General features: G+C 48.9%; 1 protein-coding gene across 5 annotated transcripts; it reads right to left on the reverse strand.

Annotated features, from left to right (window-relative positions):
- Positions 1 to 518: 518 nt before the first annotated feature.
- ZFYVE27 (zinc finger FYVE-type containing 27) lies at positions 519 to 21,967 on the reverse strand. Of its 5 annotated transcripts, none has more exons than XM_077878083.1 (13): positions 21,780 to 21,965; positions 20,215 to 20,412; positions 16,285 to 16,355; positions 14,328 to 14,514; positions 11,295 to 11,390; positions 10,448 to 10,560; positions 9,583 to 9,722; positions 9,006 to 9,077; positions 7,629 to 7,649; positions 7,315 to 7,459; positions 3,526 to 3,572; positions 3,144 to 3,225; positions 519 to 2,144 (listed from the first exon to the last, which is right to left on the reverse strand). In XM_077878083.1, the coding sequence occupies exons 2-13, from the start codon at positions 20,409 to 20,411 to the stop codon at positions 2,080 to 2,082; spliced, it is 1,236 nt and encodes a 411-aa protein (XP_077734209.1). In that variant the 5' UTR covers position 20,412; positions 21,780 to 21,965; the 3' UTR covers positions 519 to 2,079. The 5 variants fall into 5 exon arrangements, with proteins under 5 accessions (XP_077734209.1, XP_077734211.1, XP_077734210.1 ...); XM_077878084.1 differs by lacking the exon at positions 519 to 2,144 and adding an exon at positions 2,445 to 2,563 and having other exon boundaries at positions 21,780 to 21,967; XM_077878081.1 differs by lacking the exon at positions 519 to 2,144 and adding an exon at positions 2,583 to 2,911 and having other exon boundaries at positions 21,780 to 21,967.
- Positions 21,968 to 22,565: the final 598 nt, after the last annotated feature.

The raw sequence follows: 22,565 nt of genomic DNA on the forward strand, positions 1-22,565 counted from the left end.
GGAGAACAGTGCCAACCTCATAGAACCATCATAAGGATTAAATAAAAGAATGTGTACAAAACATTCATCACTGTGCCTGGTACCCCATAAACACCCCACAAACCCTGCTTTCAGAGAACTACTTATCTGTCCCATCTCACAGCCAATCCTCTTTCGGCTGGCTCTCAGCCTCCCTGGGGACCAATCCTTTTTTGTTTTCTAAGAAGGATTAGCTAAAATCCTTCCATTCTAAAGCCTGCATTGCTTAGTGTTTGACAAGTCCTGGTCCTAACCCCAACCACTCACAATTTGGTCACAAGACGGAGCCTCAAGTCAATCTGAAAAACACGTGCTGAGCCCCACCTATACAGGCACGGCTTTCCTCCCCCTCCCCCCGCAGACCCCAGGGATTCAGTCTCCATGCCCCCTCCAGCCCTGTCCCGCAGGCACAGCGCAAGCCTGCAAACTTGGCCAATGAGGGGGGAGTCTGGATCTCCAGCCTCAGAGAGAGGGTTAGTGCAAGGACCAGGACAAAAACATAAGAAGCTTCAGGCCTTTTTATTGACAATTCTCCATATACACAGAGATCCTTTGCATTCCTCTCCAGTGTAAGTAAAGCACAGGGTACTTAACTGTCATCTCTTAACAAAGGAGCCCAAGGAAGGGAGTATACCAAGGCCTGCCTGGTGTCCCAAGGACATGCACCTCCCTGGCCTAGAGCAGGCCCCTGGCTGACCAGCCCTAACCAGACTGGCAAGAAATGTGGCCTGGGACGGTCTTGTCTCCCCTGCCCGCCTCATCGGATCCCTGCTCAGGAACCCCCTCCTATGGGTCCTGGGTCCCCAGCAGCCCATGAACCCAGGGAAGCATCCTAGAGCAGGAGAACCCCTCACCATCCTCTTCATCCCATTCCTTGTGCCACATGTTCCCAGGAACCATGCAATAAATAAATAAATATTTCAGAAGGCAGGGCAGCTCCAGGGGAGGGAAAGGGTGCCTGAGCCCGCTCAAGGCTTAGGAAGAGACACTGATACCCTAAGAATCCAGAAGTGAACATAAAAGTATTGAAAATACATGATGGGGTCCTCAAGTGGCCTTAATCCGTAAGTGAACTGTCCTGCTGGGGAACAATGCTAGAATCTAGGACACAGCCCGGAGAGATCCTACACTTCCCAGGCACCCAAGGGTCAAGGGCTTCAAGACCTCTGCTTTGCTTGCCTGTAACACACTCCATGGAACAAGCGGCCAGGGAGGGGAAACAGAGCTTTGGGCCAGAGGAAGAGTGCCGGAGGCTCTGAACAGGAGGAATAAGGGAAATCTGAATGCCTAGCATCTAACCCAGTGGAGCTGTCGCCAGGGTAATATGTAGGCTGAAATTCTGCAAGTCAAGGTTTCTTCAAGGTGAGCCTGATATCCTTTGAGCTGCTCGGGCTCCCTATGTTTTGCTCCACTTAATACTAAAGGACTCTGACAGGCCCTCCTAGACACATCCTCCTCTGGAAGAATATGGAAACTTCAACCCTATTTCTAGGACTTTTGGTCTTGTTAGCTTTGGCCAAGCCCTCTGGTGGAGAAACAATGAGATGCTGATGCCTGAAGGGACATTCAAAGAGCAGAGTTGGGTCCTGCCATGCCCAAGCCCTCCTGCAGGTTCTCAGAGGCCAAGCGACAGGGCCCAGTAACCAGCAGAGGAAGAATCTCTTCTCCCAATCTCTCATCTGTGGTCTCCTAGAATTGTCAGGTGTGGAGTGACGCCCTGATGCAGAGACCAGGCCTAGCTCACTACTGCCCTCTAGTTTATATTTCCTGCCTAGCTCTGAGTCCACTAAATTCAGCCCAGGGCAGAGGAGGGCAAACGTGCCAGGCCCTCCAGGGGCTCCTCTTCCCTCTGGGTTTTGAGAACTGCCATTTACTAACCATCCACAGGAGTAGGGGGTGGCTCCAGAACCCAGCTGGAGACAGCAAGGAGAGGAAGGGGAAGCCTACCTAACGTTTAGGCCACATTTGCCCAGCATATACCACATGGGGCTAGGGACAGGAGAGTGAGATCTGCTGCTGGCCCCAGGGACCGACGCCCACTTTAGACCCCAGCCCCTCTTCTCACTTGCTCAAGGTCTGGTTACACGAGGCACACACAAAAACAGTCTCTCTCTGGGCTTCAGGGGCTGAAAAGGAGGAAGAACTTGGTGAGACACTTCCTCATGCCCTTCAGTTCATGGCCCCCAATAGTACAACCACCTCCCAACCCGCAAAGTCCCACAAAAGCCACCCACCACTCAGTCCACATCTTCACTAACCCAGCTCACTAGAGTGCTCTCAGACTCCTCTTTCCATGGGGACTGGGGACTTTAGGAATGACCATGACCATACCAACAGCAGGCCTCTGCTAGGTGCTCTGCATTAGAAATTATCTAGGCACCGAGAAAACATCACTAAAAAAATTTTTTAAATAAAATACCAGAAAAAAATTTTCTAAAACGTTTTAACAGTGGTTATCTCTAGGTAGTAAAATTACAGGATTACTTTTTTCTTCCTTCTTCTTCTGTACAATAATCTCCAAATCTTCTAGAATAAGCATATGTTACTTGCATGACCAGAAAGAAAACAAAAAAAAAGCCTCAATTTATAACATATTACAGGCAGTATGCAAAACATGCTCCCAATTTTTTAGAACATGCATATGCATTTATCCTATGTGCACAGACTGGTGCTCTATATCTTTTATTTACAGTAAGTACACACAGCTCTTATGGAAAAATTATTTTTTTCATTTTCTTCAAAGTATTACCAAGGTAATAAGAAAAAGAATAAAATTCAGCACAGTAGTTTCCTTGGGGAAGGCAGGGTGGTGCCGGGTAGCCTTGGGCGGAGGGGTCGGTAATGTTCTGTTTTTTACCTTCAGTGAAGCAGCCACAGGTATTCGGTATTATGCCTTATAATTCAGATACATTAAATATATTCTTCTGCATGCATAAAATACTTCAATGTTTGATTTGTTAAAGGACAGCAGAGACATTTCTACAGGCTAGCCAGGATCCTGAGTCCCCCTGTCCTCTCACTGACTCCCTGCTCCCTTCCCACACACACAGCAGCACCCCCTGGGGGAGGTGGCAACCAGCCAACCCCTCCCAACGCCCTGAGCCCCAGCTACCTGCCCCACTCACCTGTGGCCCCCATGGAAGATTTGGGCACCTTGAAGGAACAGCACCGAGAACAGAAGCTGTTTCCACAGTTACTGCAGCTCCGCTGCAAAGAGCCATGGTCAGTATCAGATGTGTCCCCCACACCAGGAGCCTCCCTCCTTTCCATCAGCTGATCCCACCCAAGGAACCTGGGACTAGCAGGGGAACAGGGAGGTGCCCAAAAGGGGCAGGACAGGGCAAAGATGACATCCAATGGGAAGGCTGGTGAAGACATGGGCACAGGGACAGCAGATCCCTGCTCACTGAAGCAAACCTCGGACCCCAGGCCTGATGTGGCCCAATGACTCCCCCTCCTCCCCTGCATCTCATCCCAAGTCCCCAAAAACGCACCCTCAAGACTTACCCTCTTCTTCAGAACTGAGAAGGTGGCCGAGCAGCCCGTACAGTTCCCTGACAAACAGAGGCAGCAGCTCAGCCTTGAGGAGCCCAGGGCTCTCAACTCTCACCTGCTCCTGCTCCTCTAAATGGGACCACTAAGGCTGCCAGCCCAGCCCCCACATTTTGGCCAGAAGCAATGAGCAAGGGGGCAAAGTCCAGATCCAGAGCCAGAAGGGGACTCAAGCTAAAAGGAAAATTCCCAAGGTCCCTGGTAATCCATGTCTGCAGACCATATGCAGCTGCTAGTGGAAGTACCCTCCCAGGGCTTCCAGGCCCCACCCGCATGTCCTGCAGAAGCTGAAGAGCACCCAGCAGAATCTGCTCCCTGGAGGTCAGGAGGGACCTGATGACATGCATCCTTCAGAGAAGGCAGCTCCAAAGAGCTCAGATGAAACCTGCCCAATACAACCCCTTCCTAAGTGTCTCCTGACAAAGAGTCTGCTCACAGGGAATTCAGAAATGCCTAGAACCCCAGACTCCTGCTTCCTGTCATCTGAAGATCTAGGAGAGGAGCTCAGAACCAGGCCCCTTTCAAGGGCAGGGCAGGGGCACAGGCACTGCAAGCAGAGGGCAGGATGGACAGGACAGGCCACAAAACACCCCCATCCCCACCCCAAAACCACCACATGCAACCACGGCACAACCATGGTGGAGGAGTCAATGGCAGCTTAGCAAATGCACGGGAGGAGGCAAGGGGGTTTCAAAAAGACATAAAGGACAGAGAGGGAGGGGAACCAACCATTCTTTCAGAGGCCCCTGTGCTCACCACTCACCACCCACCCACACCCCCAGGAAAATGACAGACAGAAAGGCAGACTGCAATAAAGATACAGTCTGCTGAAGGGGGCACATGAAGGGGGGTGAATGAAGGGAACCAAAAAAGGAAGCAAACTGAGGCCTGAGGACAGGAAAGGTCACACTGGGCCTGATGACTTTACCAAGCTCCAGGAACAAAAGCAAAACCTAAAGAGAACAAAGAAGGTTCCAAGAGCTGTCCCTGGGAACATTGTGGCCTGAGGCAGAACTCTCCATGCAGGGGGCACTGAGCCAGGGGAGAAAGGCCTGGCAGGGGGCCACAATGGGCATGAAGGGGGTCCCGAAAGGGGCTACAGAGCCCAGCCCAGGACTGTGGGCCCAGAAGGAAATGGAGCTGGGTCCTGAAAACACTTGGGAGTGGACAATAAGGCACCTGGATTAAGTGTCTACAACCTGGGGCCCAAAGGCCTCCTGGGATCTAGCCAGAGCAATGAGCAGCTTCAGGAAGCAGTGCTGGGCCTCTGGAACCAGCTATGTGACCAGGTACAGAGCCCCAGGCCTCACCCTCACATAAAGGCCCAGAGCTACACTAACAGCTACATGTGGTCCCTTCATCTGTTCCACCAGAACCCCTAGCAGCCTTCACTATAGGATACTTTCTGTGTTCAAAGAAAGAAGGGGGATCCCTGGGTGGCGCAGCGGTTTAGCACCTGCCTTTGGCCCAGGGCGCGATCCTGGAGACCCGGGATCGAATCCCACATTGGGCTCCCGGTGCATGGAGCCTGCTTCTCCCTCTGCCTGTGTCTCTGCCTCTCTCTCTCTCTGTGTGTGACTATCATAAATAAATAAAAATTAAAAAAAAAAAAAAAAAGAAAGAAAGAAGGGCCCATGCCAGAGCAAGAAGCCTGAGGCCAAGGTGTGTAAGCTGAATACCACTGCTGCCAGTCAGCTCCAGGCCCAGCAGAAGAGAGGAAAAAGTACAACAGGTGCGGCTGCCTTGATGCCAAACCAGCAACCAGGCTACTCCAACACCTTGTCCCCCACACTAAGAATGTAAGCAAAGCAACCCACCTTGGGGCACCCAGGTGGTTCAGTCAGTTAAGTGACAACTTAATCTACCAACTCTACTTGCCCTCATTCTCAGCAAAGGGCCTGACTCACCAGGTGATGATGCCATGGGAACAGAAAGGAGCCTACAACTGCATGGGCCCTGCCAGGATAATAGTCGAAGAGCCTCAGGGCCAGAGTGGGACCACATAGAAGCTCCTGAGCAGCCTGTTCTCAACTGTCCCATGCATCCCCATCATGCAGTGACAGCCAGTCCAAGGGTGGCTGGCTCATCTCACTCTGGTCTGCAGGAGCCAGACCTAGGAGCAGAGCTGGTACACCTGCCCCCACAGCAAAGAGCTTGAGAGCATTGCAGGGAAAGGACAGTAAGCAGTCTCAAAGAATGGGAATTAACAGGGGCTTAGAAAAAAGCAGCACGGTCTGCCCTCGCCATCCTCATGTGAACTCCACACATCCTGGCAGGGATTACCCGAACCAAAAACCAAATACTGAAATAAGACAGACATAAAACCAGGACTTCAGATACTAAGGCAAAGGGAGCAAGATGAGTTAGAAAAAACAAGAACACAGGAGCCAGATCAGATGGTGTGAATTTGAGTCACAGCTCAGCCATTTTTTACTGGCTGAAGACATGGGGCAAATCACTTTTCTCACCTAAGGTTGTTCACCTGCAAATGAGAACATCTAAGGCCTTTACTTAAACTTCATACATACAAATGAATCACAGGCTAGATAAAGCAAGAGTACTAATTCTTGTGGAGTGGTACTTGGGACTTCTGGAACCCAGCTGCTTCTAAGCATCTAAGAACTGCCTGTCCCTATTGCATCTACCGTCGGGACTACATGATACCGTGTATGTGCAAGGGCACTGAATACAGTGCCCCAGAGAAGGGAGGCACTCAGACCAGAAAGCAACAGTATGTCCAGGACCTCTAATCCTCAAAAGCAACTGCCCTGAGTGCTACAGGGGCAGCAAGGCAGTGCCCTGAATGCCCTGGGTCAAATTCCTCAAATGAACCCTAGGGGCTTCTCCCAGGTGCAGACCCTAGAACTCACTCCCACCATAATACACAGTATAGACAATGCCATCCTCCTATCAGCTGATAGCAAGCACAACCAAGGTTCTTCCTCAAGATCAGTGTGGCCCCCAAATCACCTGCTTTCTTCAGCGAGAACTCTATCTGGCTCAGCAACTGCTCTCCTGGGTTGAGTCAGGTTTCCCACCATGCCAACAGTCAAGTGCACCCTTCTCTAAAGCTGCCTTCCTTGACCTTCCCCAAACTCCCAAATAAAATAAGGAGTCGCTGGTCTATGAACTTGGCTTAGGAGAAGGGACCTCAGGGTTCTATCATGCCCAGAGGAAGATATTTTTTTTCCTTCAACTTGTTTCAACCTGGGTAGGAAAAAAAGCTCCTAGACACCTGCAGGATGGACCAGGACCCCTTGTATTAACAACACCCCTTATTAAGCACTTACTGTGATCTAGCCAGCACTGTGCTACCACTTAATAAGCATAACTTCATTAGAGACCTCTAAGAACCCTGTGAGGTAAGAACTATTATTACTACTCTTTTATAGAAAGGGAAACTGAGGCACAGAGAGGTTAAATCATTTGTTCAAGGACACCCAGTAGGGCTGAGATTTACATCGGGCAGTCAGACTACATTCTGTTCTCAGCCATTATTCTACACTGTCTTCTGAGGCTCTGTCTCAGGATTACACCTCTCTACATCTCAGAGTGGCATTTCTAGAACAGAATGCCTCAACTTCCTACAAGCTAATGTTCAAGGAGGACAAGGTGACAAGAAGGAACTCACACTCACTCCCTTGGCAGTCCCACCGTGTGTTTGCTACCTTCCCCAGGGCCCACAATTCCAAAACCCTGGCCCCATAGTGCCCACGCCGCTCTGTTTCTCAGCCCCAGCCGTACCAAAGTTGTTGGTAGGGTAGCGTTTGCGGAGCCGTTCCGTGAGCCGTGACACCTTGCTGCGCAGCACCTCATTCTTGCTCAGGAACCCATTGTCCTGCAGAACCAGCTCATCCTCTGCAGGGCACGGGGCACCTTCGTCATCCTCCTGTGGGAACATCTCCTTCCAGTCCTGCCCACCTCATGGCAGCGCTGTGGGACCCACGTGCAGGGGCACCCAGCACAGTAGACCCCACAAGGCACGGTGATGGCTGGCTCAGTTGCTGTCGCCCTCCCCCTGCCCAGCCCCTGCCCAGCTCACCAAGGCTCCTACTTACCAGCACCACCAAGTGGGTCTCCTGCCTCCCAAGTCGCGGGGGGAAGGAGAGAAAACAGAGAGAGATAGCAAGGAGGACGCTGCTGGGATGAGGAGCCCAGGCAAAAGGAAACACAGAAGCACCACTCTGTCTAAGCACGCCACATAGGTTGATGTTAACAGAGCCCCCCAGAAAAGGAGCCCAGCATCAAATAAGCTTGAGAGAAGCTGTATACTACTGTTTCTCAAACTGGGTGAAATAATTACGTAGCTTATTATTTCAATAGAACAAAATAGAACAGAAAATATCCCTTATAATGTATTTTCAGAAAGCTTTTGCCTCATTTACATCTTACATATTTTAGACATAAGCATGAACTAGGCCAAGACATAAAATGGCCTCATTACTATGGGTTATGAACAAAAGAGCCTGAAAGCCCTGGCTGCATATATTCCCTACCAGCACCAAGATGCACAGTCTACAATCGTATATTCAAGTCTTGGAGAAATCTTTAAGCAGGCGAAAATTCAAATGCCTACATGATGAGGCCAGGGTAATAGTGACATGGGCTAGGGTAAATCACAGGCCCAGGGGCAATGCACAAGACCCCTTTTCTTACACCTCAATGTCTCACATTATAGAGACAAGAGGAATGACTTCCTGTTATGTGGAAGCAGAGTTGTGACCACAGCAACCACACCAGAACTCAGTGATTGGGTACAAGAGGGGGGTGGGGGCAGTGGTGGGGACTCGGTGACTTTTGTAAAAGGAGACAGTCATTCCCCAGCTACACTGACCACTACAGACTCAGGGCTACCAGGGCTTCTGATTTTTCAGAAAAACTGAAAATCCAGACTTTTCATTGAAATCTCTCCATTTGTAAATGCTTTTAAGTCTTACATGACAAATAAATGCTCCTGTGAACTACAGTTTAAATCACTGTCTTAAAAACAGAAAGACTCTTTGATCTAGTACTTGGCCTACAACCACTTTCTCTAGCTTCTCCTCTCTGTCCCCAAAAGAGGGGGACCTCACTCTGCATAATAGCAGTCAGAGACCCAGGGCAGGAACCTCCCCTAAAGCTGCCTTCCCCACACCCAAGGCCCCAAGCCCAGAGTCTCCAGCCTAGGTGATGAATGATCCACCTCCCACCACAGGTACTTCCCAGAGGTTTCCAGAGCCATCCCTGTCCTGGGCAGATGACTAGGTCAGTCACAGAACGGGTGGAAGTTCAGAGGCATCCTTTCACCCAGTGAGCTCTAGCTCGCAAGTTCCAGTTTCTCATTTGATACAAGAGAACTGAAAAACCTAGACTCAGGATGTGAGAAGCCACCCAGCTCCTGGACCACCCGACTTTCCAGCATGATCAGTAGAAGGTGGTGGGGAAGGGCTACCCACCTCAATAGCATCTTTAAACTCCTCATCGGGCTCAGCCTCCTCAGCCTCCTCCACACTGCCGGGCGTGAGGTCCTGGGAAGAGAGACTATTACAGGAGAGGGATGGTAGCCTTGCTCCCTGAGGTCAAGGCTACCAGCTCCCGGGAGCCAGCATCCAGGTTCTCTTGAACACTCATTCTTGCCCCAGAGAAGACAGCACACATGCAAGAAAGAAGTCACGGGAAGGAGGGCACTCTCTGACCTAACAGGGATACGGACATGGGCCCAAGACATGGTCCAACAGTGGCTGCAGAGCACAGGTTCTAGAACTACAGGGCCTGGTCTGAGTCCTGGCCCTATCACACTGGGACAAGCACTTGGTGCCTCAGCCTTCTCCTGTGCAGAAGAGAACCCTCTCATTCTCAGAAGCAATCTACACCTCATAGGGTTAATATCAATAAATGTTTATTATTCAACATTCCAGAGAAGATGAGGCCAGGGAAACAGCAGGAACTATAAAAAGTGGTATGAACAAGCTGGGAACAAGAAGGCTCCATGACCTGCCTGCAGCAGGCTCAGCCCTAATAGGGGGTGCTCACCTCTGTGGGCGTGGGTGCGGGCGTGCAGTCTGGCAGGGCACACTTTCCCCCAGCCTCTGGCAGTGGTGGGCTCTCAAAGACACTGTCTTTCTGCTTGGGGTTCATCCGCCGCTGCAGACATGCCCTGTATTCAGACACCACTACCCAGGGCAAGGACAGGGTGGGAGGCAGAAACAGGATGGAATGAGTGGTGCTCTGGGGGTATCCTCTTCTCCAGGTGGCTGGCTTCCTCCACCAGCAGCCCACTCTGCTGCAGGAAAGTCACCCTCCTAACTGAACAAGTCACCTAACCTAAGCCCCATAAATAAAACAGAAAGACCACCCACCCTATGGATTGTTCTAGAGAGATTAAATGTAGTAAGTGCGAGATAAATTAGGGTTTCTGTAACCAATTACCCAACTACAGGAAGCAAAACAAATACAGCCATCACCCAAACATAGTACAAGCCCAGGTTTCTATGGCTCAGGCCTCCCCAGACTGCCATGCTGCTTTAGAAGCTAGATAGCAGACAAGAACTCTGGGATGGCACAAGAAGTGGCAGCTACTCCAGGTGGCTACACCCCAGGAGGCGGGTGGCAGCACTGGGAAAACCACCCTCTCTCATCTCCCAGAAGCCATCACATCATGTGAGCAGGGATTCACCTGCCTTGGGAAGGGAGATCCCTACAGTAGCAGTCTCTCCTGTATCCCACCTCACACCTTAGAGATACAGGAGCCCTCCCAGGAAGTACCCTGGTGTGGTGCTGCCCCCTTGTGGAAGGCACAGCAAACAGATTATTAGCCGTAGAGACACATACAAAGTGGAGCCCACCCTAGCCAGGAGTCTGGGCCCCATCTCTTTCTTTCTAGCTGTCCAGGACTTACCTCGGAAGAACTCCACATTTCCCAGAAAAAGTGTGCTGTTTAAAAGGGCAAGGACCCAGCACAGGGGCAGCAGATACAGCATGCAAACCGTGCCCAGAAGAACCCCATAGAACCTGCATCGACAGAGAGGAACCAAAGTATGAGAAATTCGTAAGATCAGAAGGACATCACTGTGGAACACAGACACACGGCAACTGGCACACTTAATAAACACGACATCTGCTAATCAAACAAGAGGGTGAAAGATTACATGGTGAGTTCTGTTTCTACTATTAAAATATTTTCAGGGACAGCCCCAGTGGCACAGCGGTTTAGCACCGCCTGCAGCCCAGGGCCTGATCCTGGAGATCCTGGATGAGTCCCACGTCAGGCTCCCTGCATGATGCCTGCTTCTCCCTCTGCCTGTGTCTCTGCCTCTCTCTCTCTCTCTCTCTCGCTGCATCTCTATGAATAAATAAATAAAATCTTTAAAATATATATATATATATATTTTTTTTTTTGGGGAATTCCTGGATGGCTCAACAGTTTAGCGCCTGCCTTCATACCAGAGCCTGATCCTGGAGTCCTGGGATCGAGTCCCACACTGGGCTCCCTGCATGGGGCCTGCTTCTCCCTCTGCCTGTCTCTCTCTCCCTCTCTCTCTCTCTCTCTGTGTCTATCATGAATAAATAAATAAAATCTTAAAAAAAATTTTTTTTCACCACAGCTAAAAGCAGTACATCCCTGACATTCATGTGCAGGTCTGCACCCAAGAGCCTCAGAGGTTCTCCTCCTCTGAGCTAGGGGAGCAGAGGCTGCTGTGGCAAATCCCCACAGAGCAGCAGTGGGGAGAACAGGGGCCACTCACTGTGAGGATGCGGTGGGGTTCTCCCAGTGCAGCACACGGTAGGCAGCTTCACAGGTGCGGCAGAGGCGGCTCAGGAGGGCCTCCAGCTGGATCAGGCTGTGGGCACAGGGGGCTTCCGTGAGCCGCACGCCCAAGGGCCTACCACAGCTCGGTGCCACAGAACCCAGGACTTCACAGGCACAGCTAGCCAGAAGCAGCTGGTCCCTGTGAACCCATGGGAGGAGCCAGAGAGCTCAGGAGAAACTGCATACACACATTTCAGTCCTCTTTTGGGACCCCTACAGAGATGCAAACAGTACAAATGTTCCTGCTTGGGTCTCTTCCTAGTTGTTGCTATCGGGATGTCTGCTTAACTTTCCCAGGGCTGAGGTAAAATGAAGGCAAGGTACCCACCTCACAAACACATTGCAGTTGTAGGATAAATGGCAGGATAGAGGTCACTGGGTCTCCACCTGAGGTGTGAGGCAGCCTCACTTGGAGAGTTTTTTTTTTTTTTTAATATGAATGCACCCTCAGAAGCAATAAATGCATGCTGCACCCAGCTCTCGGTTTATAAGGGCTTCGTGGAAAAATGGCTGATTCCAGAGCTGGGGCAGTGCCAAGTATAAGACGAATCTGAGTATCATATGCACTCATAAATGATGGAACATGGACGCCTAGGGGGCTCAGTCAGTTGAGCATCCAACTCTTGAGTCTAGCTCAGGTCATGATCTCAGGGTCATGGGATCAAGCCCCCACACAGGTTTCAAGCTCAGTGGGGAGTCTGCTTGAGATTCTCTCTTTCTCCCTCTGCCCCTCCACCCCGACCCTCCCACCTCCATGTGCATGCACTTGCACATCTTTCTCTGTAATAAATAAATAAATATTTTTTAAAAACATGGAGACACACCAAAAGAACACAGGAGCCAGTTCAAAAGAGCTCCTACTGCCCAACTTAGGACAGTTTGAGATCAGGCAGCTTGGGTGGCTCAGGAGTGTAGCACCGCCTTGAGCCCAGGGTCTGATCCTGGAGACCCGGGATCGAGTCCCGCGTCAGGCTCCCTGCATGGAGCCAGCTTCTCCCTCTGCCTGTGTCTCTGTCTCTGTGTCTCATGAATAAATAAATAAAATTAAAAAAAAAATGAGATCAATATAATGACAGTAATGGATTACAATTCACTAAATGAAATTAAGAATTTTCAGTTCATACTGATAAGATGGAAGAGCTCTTTCCTAGAGCAGAATGCTAGCTAACAATGACAACTCAAAAATCACCTTTGCAACTGTTACAGTACTAAATTAATAAAGACAAGACCCAGCAATGGTCATTTTATAGTAGAGAAACCTTAACCAAATGATCAAAGTTAGAATCTCCCCTAAGGGGACGCCTGGGTGGCTCAGAGGTTGAGCATCTGCCTTTGGCTAAGGGCATGATCCGGGGATCTGGGATCAAGTCCCTCATCTGGCTCCCTGCGGAGAGCCTGCTTCTCCCTCTGCCTATGTCTCTGCCTCTCTCTCTGTCTTTCATGATAAATAAATCTTTAAAAAAAATCTCCCCTAAGGAGACAGGCTGACATCATGTACCTCCTGATATCATATACTGACAACAACACAAACACTGTCACATTCCTGCAAAAATGAATCACCTCAGTCTACTCATAAGAAGGCAAACAACCTCAAATTGAGGGAAATTATACAAAATAATAAGCTTATTCTCTTTAAAAATGTCAAAGTCATGAGAAACAAAGACTAAAGAACTATTCCAGATTACAGGAGTCGAAGAAAAAAAAAAAAGAAGAAAAAAAAAAACAGGAGTCTAAAAAGATATAAAAACAAAATGCAACGTATGACTCGGGACTCGATTCTGGATCAGAAGAAATTTATATAAAAGCCCTTATTAATACCACTGGTAAAATGTGATTATGAACTATATATTAAATGCACTAATGCGAATGCTAGCTATGTAAAATTTCCACGCTTATGGATATATAAGAGAATGTCCTTGCTCTTAGGAAAGAAGCATTTGGGGTAAACAGGCATGATATTTACAACTTACTTTCAAACAGTTCAAGAAAAAAAAGAACAAAGTGCAAGATGAAGCCAATGTGGCAAAATGTTAGTAACTGTTCTAACTGGGTAAAGGGCCTGTGGCAGTTCTTTGTATTATTCTAATTCCCATTTGAGTTTAGTCATTTAAAAAAGGGGAAGGGGGGAAGGGATTAAAAACCATAGATACCCAGACCCCACTCCAGACAGCTGACGCAGGCCTCCGTTTGTAACTTTTTTTGAAGCCTTGCAGATGCCATGGTTATGGTTATCAATGGTCTTAACATGCTTCTTCAGAAGTACCAGCTCTATCACACTAAGGAAGCTTTTCAATAGTGTAGGGACAGTGAGTGACATTCACCGAACACTTCCCGGGTACCATTCATTCAATCTTCACAACCACCCAGGAGGTAAGTCTACTAGTATCCCATTTAACAGGTGAGGAACCTGAGTCACAGAGAGGCTGAGCAACCCACCCAATGTCAACCATCAAGTGTGGGATTTCCCGTGACTTATGCATGCACGTGCTTAGTCAAGACCCTAAACTGTCTCTTTAGTGGAAAGAACACGAGTTGTGAAATCAGCTAGATCTGGATTCTCATCCCAGCCGGGTCACCTTTTCGCCATGTAAGCCTTTTTCCTCATCCATAAATGGAGAATAGCAGCAGCTATCTGGGCAGCCCGGGCGGCTCAGCGATTTGGTGCCTGCCTTTGGCCCAGGGCGTGATCCTGGAGACCCGGGATTGAGTCCCATGTCGGGCTCCCCACATGGAGCCTGCTTCTCCCTCTGCCTGTGTCTCTCTGCCTCTCTGTGTGTCTGTTATGAATAAAAAAATAAAATCTTTAAAAAATAATAATAATAGCAGCTATCTCCCAGAGCTGTTAAAAAGATGAAAGAAAAGAACATCTGTGGTTTCCCTGACATGACGCCTGACACTAAGCAGTCAGTGTGGTGGCTCCCGTTCCTGTGACCATCTCTCCCACCTCCCCGGCCCCTTCCATACTCACAAGCTCTTCACCTCAGCCACAGCCTCAGGGCGAGACAGGCGAACTTTCTGGAGGTCCTCCTGCCTCACACTGTGATACTTCCTCCGCATCAGGTCAGACTCAGGCAGCCGTGCCCGGCATACCTCCTGAAGGTAGCCCAGGAGGGCAGGCACTGAAATCATCAGGGCACCCACCGAGTACCATGCGCCTATGGGATCAATAACACTGCAAGTAAATGAGGAGCAAGACCAGGAGCCTCTGCCTACCAGATGCCCACATGCTTACTCCCTCACCTCCTCCAGGGCTCTGTCCAAAATGCCCTCCCTGATCACCTCAGATGAAACAGTGTCACCCCTGCTCACTCTCCTTTAACTCAGCTTTACTTTTCCTCAGAGGATTTATCACCACATGACTGATTACAGGCATAGTTGTTGTCTCCTCCACAAATAAAACAGGCTCTTAAGGGCCGGGACTTCATCCATTTGGTCACTGCTATAGTTCCAGGTCCTTTTTTTTAAAATACTAACCAACCTATGCTAGCACCTAGCAGGTGGCTCATGCTTGGAGTCTGACTGCTGGGAACTGCCCACGACTGACATTCTGACCTCTGGGCCACGAGGGCTTTTAGAACACCACAGACCAGACCACTGTAGACTGAGAAATGGGGAGGCTGAGAGAAAATCCAAAGCACTTTCTTCCATTTAGCACGGTACCCCCAAAGCAAGCTAACAGAGCACTGGGGACAGAGCAAATGCTGGTTAAATATCGGTCATAGGATTACAGAAAAATCTTAACAGCTTGAGAAAGATATCTGAGTTTGGATGAGACAAAGGGTCCTACTAAGAAACAAAATGAGGTCTTATGTGAAAACAGGGCTTATTTTCAATCCACTGAATCCGTATCTCCATAGGAAACAAAGGAGACACTTGAGAAATATAAGTTTGATAGAAGAATGAATACATGAATAAAGAACCCAGCTCCTCAGAACATTCTGTCCCAGGCCTTTCACATACCGCCCCCCCCCCCACTAAGGGGGGGCTTTTTCAGAAAAAGATGGCTTTTTCTGCAGCCATCTGTCAGTTCCAAACAAGAAAAGCGCTGGGTCCTGGTATACTTTGTCACAAGAGGTCCCCAGAAGACATTATTACCCAAGATCTCAAGAGCCACCCACGTGTCCACACATCCACCTCAAAGGCTACAGACCCCTCAGAGCTGGTGACTGCCCGGCAGCCCCCTCCAGGCTCACCTGCCGAGCTAGAGGAAATCAATAAATGAGGCAGAAATCTCTTAACCATTCACCTTCCTGGCACCCTCACCCCATGTCATGCCCTCAATGACCCCAACAATCAGCTTGGAAATCAAAATAGGAAAAGGCTAGGACGCCTGGGTGGCTCAGTGGTTGAGCATCTGCCTTCAGCTCAGGGCGTGATCCCCGGATCCGGGGATCTAGTCCCGCATCAGGCTCCCCACATGGAGCCTGCTTCTCCCTCTGCCCGTGTCTCTGCCTCTCTCTCAGCGTCTCTCATAAATAAATAAATAAATAAATAAATAAATAAATAAATAAATAAGTCTTAAAATTAAAAAAAAAAAAAAAATTGGAAAAGGCCACAGCACCAGCATTCAGTCAAGAAGGAAACATTAGCTACAATACATTGGTGGCTTACTGTGTCAGGCACCGTGCTAAATGTTATACACAGGCTACCTCGTTCCTCACCACTACCCTCTGAGAACAGCACTATTATTATCCTCCCCTTAGAGATGAGAAAAATTAGGCCTTAAAAAACAGGTTAAAAAACCCCTGTTCAAAGTCACCCCAACAACCTAGCCATGATTCTAGCTCAGAGTATGTCTCTCTCAAGCAGGTTTTCTGACATGGAGCAGACACGGAGGGAGGCCAACTCCATGGCAACACAAGCGGCCAATTCTTAGAATTCCTTCCCACTTTCATTCACAAAAACCCCCTGGAATCAGTTCTTACCCTCATTCAAAGTGAGGAACAAGACGTTGAGGCCCATGCAGGTCAGCAAGGAACACAAAGGCGTCTGCCACCTACAACACAAGAAAGTCCTGGTCACTGAAAATGGCCACTCCTCCAGTTTGGCAGGGCAGAGGGGAAAGGGAGGGGCAGCCATCACGGGCGGGTCATCAAAACCAGGAGCAAGAGGAGGGGGCTCAGAGCTCAGAGTGTCAAGGAGAAATGAAAAGTAGGCCTCTCACATGGACAGGCAACCAGGAGAGGAGCTGAGGTCACACATTAGGCCCCAGGATAAGAAAAGGTATCCTCTCAGAACTAGAAGACCTGTGGAACTTTCTCCCAGAAGAGAAGATTATATAAAGTATCTGTTAAGGGATCCCTGGGTGGCGCAGCGGTTTGGCGCCTGCCTTTGGCTCAGGGCGTGATCCTGGAGACCCGGGATCGAATCCCACATCGGGCTCCTGGTGCATGGAGCCTGCTTCTCCCTCTGCCTGTGTCTCTGCCTCTCTCTCTCTCTCTGTGACTATCATAAAAAAAATAAATAAATAAAGTATCTGTTAAGAAACCCAGTCAACACTTTAACCTGTGTTTCGTAACATTCTGGTCTCTTTAAGAGGTGACAATGACGAACTTTCTTCTTTAAAATTTTCCCTGGGATCCCTGGGTGGCGCAGCGGTTTAGCGCCTGCCTTTGGCCCAGGGCATGATCCTGGAGACCCGGGATCGAATCCCACGTCGGGCTCCCGGTGCATGGAGCCTGCTTCTCCCTCTGCCTGTGTCTCTGCCTCTCTCTCTCTCTGTGTGTGACTATCATAAATATAAAAAATATATATATATTTTCCCTTATTCTTTTTTACAATTTCACAGGAACATAAATTCACTGTGCAAGAGCCATCTAATATACAGAAATTAAGAGAACAAAATGTGAAGGATTTCTGTGACCACATTTGTGACTTTCTCTTCTTTCTGAAATTTTGAAATTTTAATATATGTTAATCCAAAAGGGGAAGACAATAATTAAGATTTTGTTTTAATATACCAAAAAAGAAGTTGAAACTGGGGTATAGCATTCTTCCAGTAGACATGCCCTAGGTGAACTGCAACAGCTGGAAGCACATGCAGACTCAGCCCCCACCACCACCACCAAAAAGCAGTGCAGACGCCCCAAAGAGGAAAGAAAGACAACCAGACTCAGGTTGCTGAGGACAAGCAAATTCTCTGAGGACAAGCAAATCTGCTGGCTTCATCCCTGATAAAGGATATTTAATAGGGAAAAGGAGCACAGAGGCAACAATGAAGCCACTGACACCAATATTCTAAACAGCAGTGTAGCAATTCTAAGGTCAGCCAACAGAGGAGAGAGTCAAAGAGAAAAATAAACAGGTAAGTTGCTGGCAAGTAGTGCATTCAGAACTTCAATGTATTTTCTTTTGCTGTGATTGACGTGTATCAGTTGCTGAATGAAGTTCACTAATTTATGTGCTGCTTTTATTTTTTTTACTTATTGGTTGGGGGTGGAGGGGGAGAAGGAGAGAGACAATCTCAGACAGACTCCCCACTGACTGTGGAGCCTGATACAGGTCTTGATCTCCAAACCCTGAGACTATAACCTGAGATGAAATCAAGAGTCAGACACCCCAACTCAGTCATCCAGGCACCCCTGCTTTTATTTGTTAATAACAGTTATGAGTAAGGGAAAGAAATGACCTCCGTCTGCCTTTCTCTGCAACCCAGCATCCTCTACTGTGCCTCCCTAATGAGGCCTCAGGACCAGCTAGTGGCAGCTACCAGCATGAAGAGCAAATAATGGTCTAAGGCCAATCCCATTTCAGAAATAAAAACATCATACAACCACTGAAGTCACCTTCACTGTAAAGCCTCTCCCATGCTTTCTTATGTCCTTACCGATCACCTACTAGTGTAGCAGATCCCAGAAGAGAGGAGTCTTTTAAAAATCTAATGCAGCTCTAGGCTTCAGACCTGCCAGACAAAGCTCAAGATTAGGTCCCTCTTGAACGTCAAATCCTCTTTGCTACGAAAAGAACAATCAAGAGCACAAACTAATCTGACAGCCATTCTCACAGACCAGTGCACATTAGCAAAAAAACACAAGCTCTGGGGGAATTCCTAGGACAAAGGCTTTAATGAGTCCCACCACATCCTCAGATTTCTAGTTTCATAAAATGGAAAAACCCTAACACATGAGTGCCAAGAAGCACTGAAAGACCAGCGGTGGAAAAGGAGAAGGGCAATAGGATATATTTAATTTTTGTGCTTTGCCACAAAAAGAATAAAACACACATAGGCACGCATACACGCCTGTATATGTGCAAGACAGAAAATCCCAAGACCCATTCCCTCCACTACGGAAGACAAAAATTCATTTCAGCTGGATCGTCATGGTGGGATCATAAAACAAACCCCTCGTACCCTCTCCCCTATCCCTTGTGCCAAGGGTTCAGTGATCTAATGGTAGAGAACACTGCTCTGGAATACAAACTAGCTCATCGCTAGGACTAATGTCAGAAATTAAAGGGGTTCTGGGGTGAACAAGAAAAACCTAAGGCCTTGTTCAGAGTGTTAAAAATAAATCTCCCACTTTCCAAACTGAGTTAAGAATGAATATTCAATAGCATTCTTAGAGGTTAACCCAACTCCACTCATCTTGCCTCCTACCACTCTCAGAGGATTAGAGAGCTTTAAAAGAACCTGATGAAAACCAGAAGCTTCTCCCTTAGAAATACACATGCGTGCACTTACAAAGTGTTACATGTAGTTTCAGGAGGTTCAGTGATCTCTAAAGCCCCCCTCACAGTCTCTGGGCTATGAATGTCTGCTCTGTAGGACAACCAAGTTTTATGTGGCTCCCAATATTAGGAACATATGACCTTTGTCATATGACCTTTGTGGGGGGGTTTCACTTGAATATGATCCAATCTTTAAATCTAAATTCCATTTTGCATCATGAGGAAGCAACCAGACAAATCTAACTAGGAAATCCTCCAGGACCATCAGCTCAGTCTCCAGCAAGTCAGTACCATAAAAAAGAAACCATTTTAGATTGAAAAAGACTTAGAGGACATAATAACCACATAAGAATGTGGTCCTGGTTTGGACTCTGATTTGGCCAAAACAGAGCATTCTTGGGACAACTGAGGAAATCTGAATGTGAACTGGGTATAAGATGACATAAAGGAATTACTGTTAACTTTGTTAGACGTGATGTTGCTTTTTCTCATTAAAAAGGATGCCTTTGAAAAAAAATAAAAAATAAAAAAAATAATAAAATAAAAAAAAATAAAAAGGATGCCTTTGTTATTTAGAAATAAACTGCAGTATTTAGGGAGTGGAATGGCATATATCTGTAATTAAAAGTCTTTAAGATAAATACAGTGAGCAGAAAAGGGAAAAAAGAAACTAGAGATTTCTTTTATAAATTATTTGATTTCATCAAAGCAAATCAAGAACAAAACAAAAATAAGAAAACTCAAAGCAAAATAAGAACAAAAAATTTTGAGCTCCATAATCCTAAAAGATTGGTGAAAAGGGTACCTCCTTATTCACAGGTATTTTTATTTAACTGATGTTCAAAATTACATCCTAATTTTAACATTAATTATGCTAATATTGAGAGAAAAGAGGAAAAAAATCTCCTTCAAGATTTAGAAAGCCCAATGTTCAGAGCTAGTTAGCAGTCCTAAGGAATGAGTTTACTAAAGCCCAGAAAATAAACTGCAGAAAGACCACATGGTTCCTAGGGCCTGCCTCTCCTGGGGCAGGCCCAGAATAAGCCCAGGGAACCAACAGACCTCCCAGAACCACTCCTCACTAGGGCAGAAGGGACAGCCCAGCAACCACCTAAACGACCAGCACAACTATGGAGCAGGAAAGCAGAAGGCCAAGACAATCAGAGTAACTCTACAAAGTCTGTTACCTGAGCAAGTACCGAACACCGTCACCTGCATCCTTCAGGGGTTCCAGATAGATCTCCAGCCTCTTGTAGGATAGAACCAAGTTGAAAAGATCAAATGCCGGGGACTTGGTAGGGGCAGGTGGAGTTTCCAGGGGAGCCTCAGGGATCACGCTGGGGCTCACCTCTGGCCCACTCCCCTCACGCTCTGACGTCTGCATCCTGCAATCATAATAATTCCCGACATTTGCATTGCCCTTACAATCCCCAAAACACTTCTACTTACGTTATTTTACGTGATGCCTATAATAAACCTGAGAGGTAGGAAGGGTTACAGATGGAATACCCATTTCACAGAAAGGAAACACATTCAGCAGGGAATAGTGAATTGCCCAGATATAAAATCCTGCTCTTTGGGGCCCCTAAGTGGCTCACTGGAGAGAGTCTGCCTTTGGCTCAGGTTGTGATCCCGAGGGTCCTGGGATGGAGCCTGCTTCTCCCTCTGCCTAGGTCCCTGCCTCTCTCTATCTCTCACGGATAAAAATAAAATAAAAATCTTTTAAAAAATAAAATAAAATCCTTCTCATATGACTCTTCATCTAATGTTCTTTTCCCCACAGATCCATCAAGAGTAAAAACCATAAAGACCAAGCACACATGGTTGCTGCGAAGAGGCAGCATGATGTCTAAAAAGAAATGATGACCTGGTATATTTTTCACCCACTCTTTACCTGGTTAACTCCTACTCATCCTTCAGGTATGGGCTGAAACACTGCTCCCTTGATCTGAGAGATCTTTTTTGCCAAGGCCCCCAGTCTGGAATGGGAGACCATCTCTAATAATCCCAATGGATCAGGTACTTGCCCTAATAGCATTTATCACACCAAACTAAAACTCCCTGCTTTCTTGCCGGTCTGCGCTTCTTGACAGGTCAAAAACCACGTCTTCCATTTACCATGCTTGTGCACTCAGTGGACGGGTAATGAATGCTCACTAATGAGCGAACGCACTGTCCATCCTCTAGGGCTCCCAAGCTTTCTCCTGGCCGCCACATCTGCGGCTTCTTTCTCCTTTCTACTCTCAACCACTTCCCGGATCATTCCTGCTCATTATCTCCCTTTTTCCTTCAACCCCACGGGGCAGTCACTTCCTTCCATAAAGCCCGTCTCCGAGGAGGGGCACCCTCACCCTCTTCCCTAATTCAAAGTCCTACTCCAAACTCTAAAAAAGAAAAGGAGGGGGCGGCACGCGGGAACCTTGGCGCACAGCACACGAGCCAGTCCCTCGCAATGGACGGCGGCCTGCCGGGGGTTGGGGGTGGGGATGTGACCAAGTGGCCACTGGGAGCCCGCAATACCCGCAGGCGGAGCTCGGACTAAAGGACCCCGAGAGGGCGCGGGGCTGGGCAGCGCCGGCAGAGGCCCAGACCGTCCCCTCCGCAGCCCACCGAGCCCGCCCGGGGCCCGCAGCCCGCACGGAAGGCCACGCCCCAAGCGGCTGGGCCAGCAGGTGGTGACCCCCGCGGCGTCCAGGCGCCCAAGTCCGCACGGCTGGCGGAGGCCTGGAGATAAGGACGGGCAGCGCCTCACCTGCCCGGTCGCTGGGGGGGCGGGGGAGGGGCGGGGACGGCCACGGAGCACTGAAGGGCCACCAGGCCCGCGAGCGTTGCCTCAGGCCCGCCCCACCCCGAGGACGCGCCGCTTCCAGGGGCCTCTCTGGAGCCGCAAATCCAAGAGCCTCCGCCGCCGCCAACGCTTCCGGGACGCGAATTGCTCTGCGGCGGCGTGCTCGTGACGTCACCACGCCGCCCCGCCTCCCGCGCCCGCGTTTAGCCCCGCCCACCCCGGCACAGGTGAGCGCCTCCGGCCGCACTGCGCCTGTGCGTCTCCTCGCTCGGCCCCGCCCGGGTTCGGTGGGTCTCGGGGGGCCGCGGTTCGCGGAGTCGCCGCGCAGCCCCGGGAGCACGAGCTTTACGACTGTTCGTCTCGCCGCCTTGGTCCAAATCCAACCGGTTGGTCCAAGCGGGAGTCAGATGTCTGTAGCCCTTCTGTGCCCCAGCGGGAAGTTCTCCCCCCTCCAAACAGCTGCAGGGCAGACAGAGCCGCATCCCCACGCGCACCACTAAGCAGCAGCCCGAAATCCTCCTCCTTCTCAGGGGAATGGACCTGGCTCCGTGGCTGGGCCAGGCTTGTCTGCCGCGTTCTGCCTCTCCTCCTTTGGATGAGTCTAGGAGAAGTATAGAAAGATGGTTTTTTTTTTCTTTAATATCCTAACCACCTGAAATTTCACAAGTAGTTGTAAATCAATAACTTACTCCAAAGATGAATTTTAGTTTCTTTGCAATTCCTCACTGGGTGGGCCAGTGGCTGTCCGGT

This window comes from Canis aureus, chromosome 29 (genome assembly GCF_053574225.1).
Source record: "Canis aureus isolate CA01 chromosome 29, VMU_Caureus_v.1.0, whole genome shotgun sequence".
NCBI lineage: Eukaryota > Metazoa > Chordata > Mammalia > Carnivora > Canidae > Canis > Canis aureus.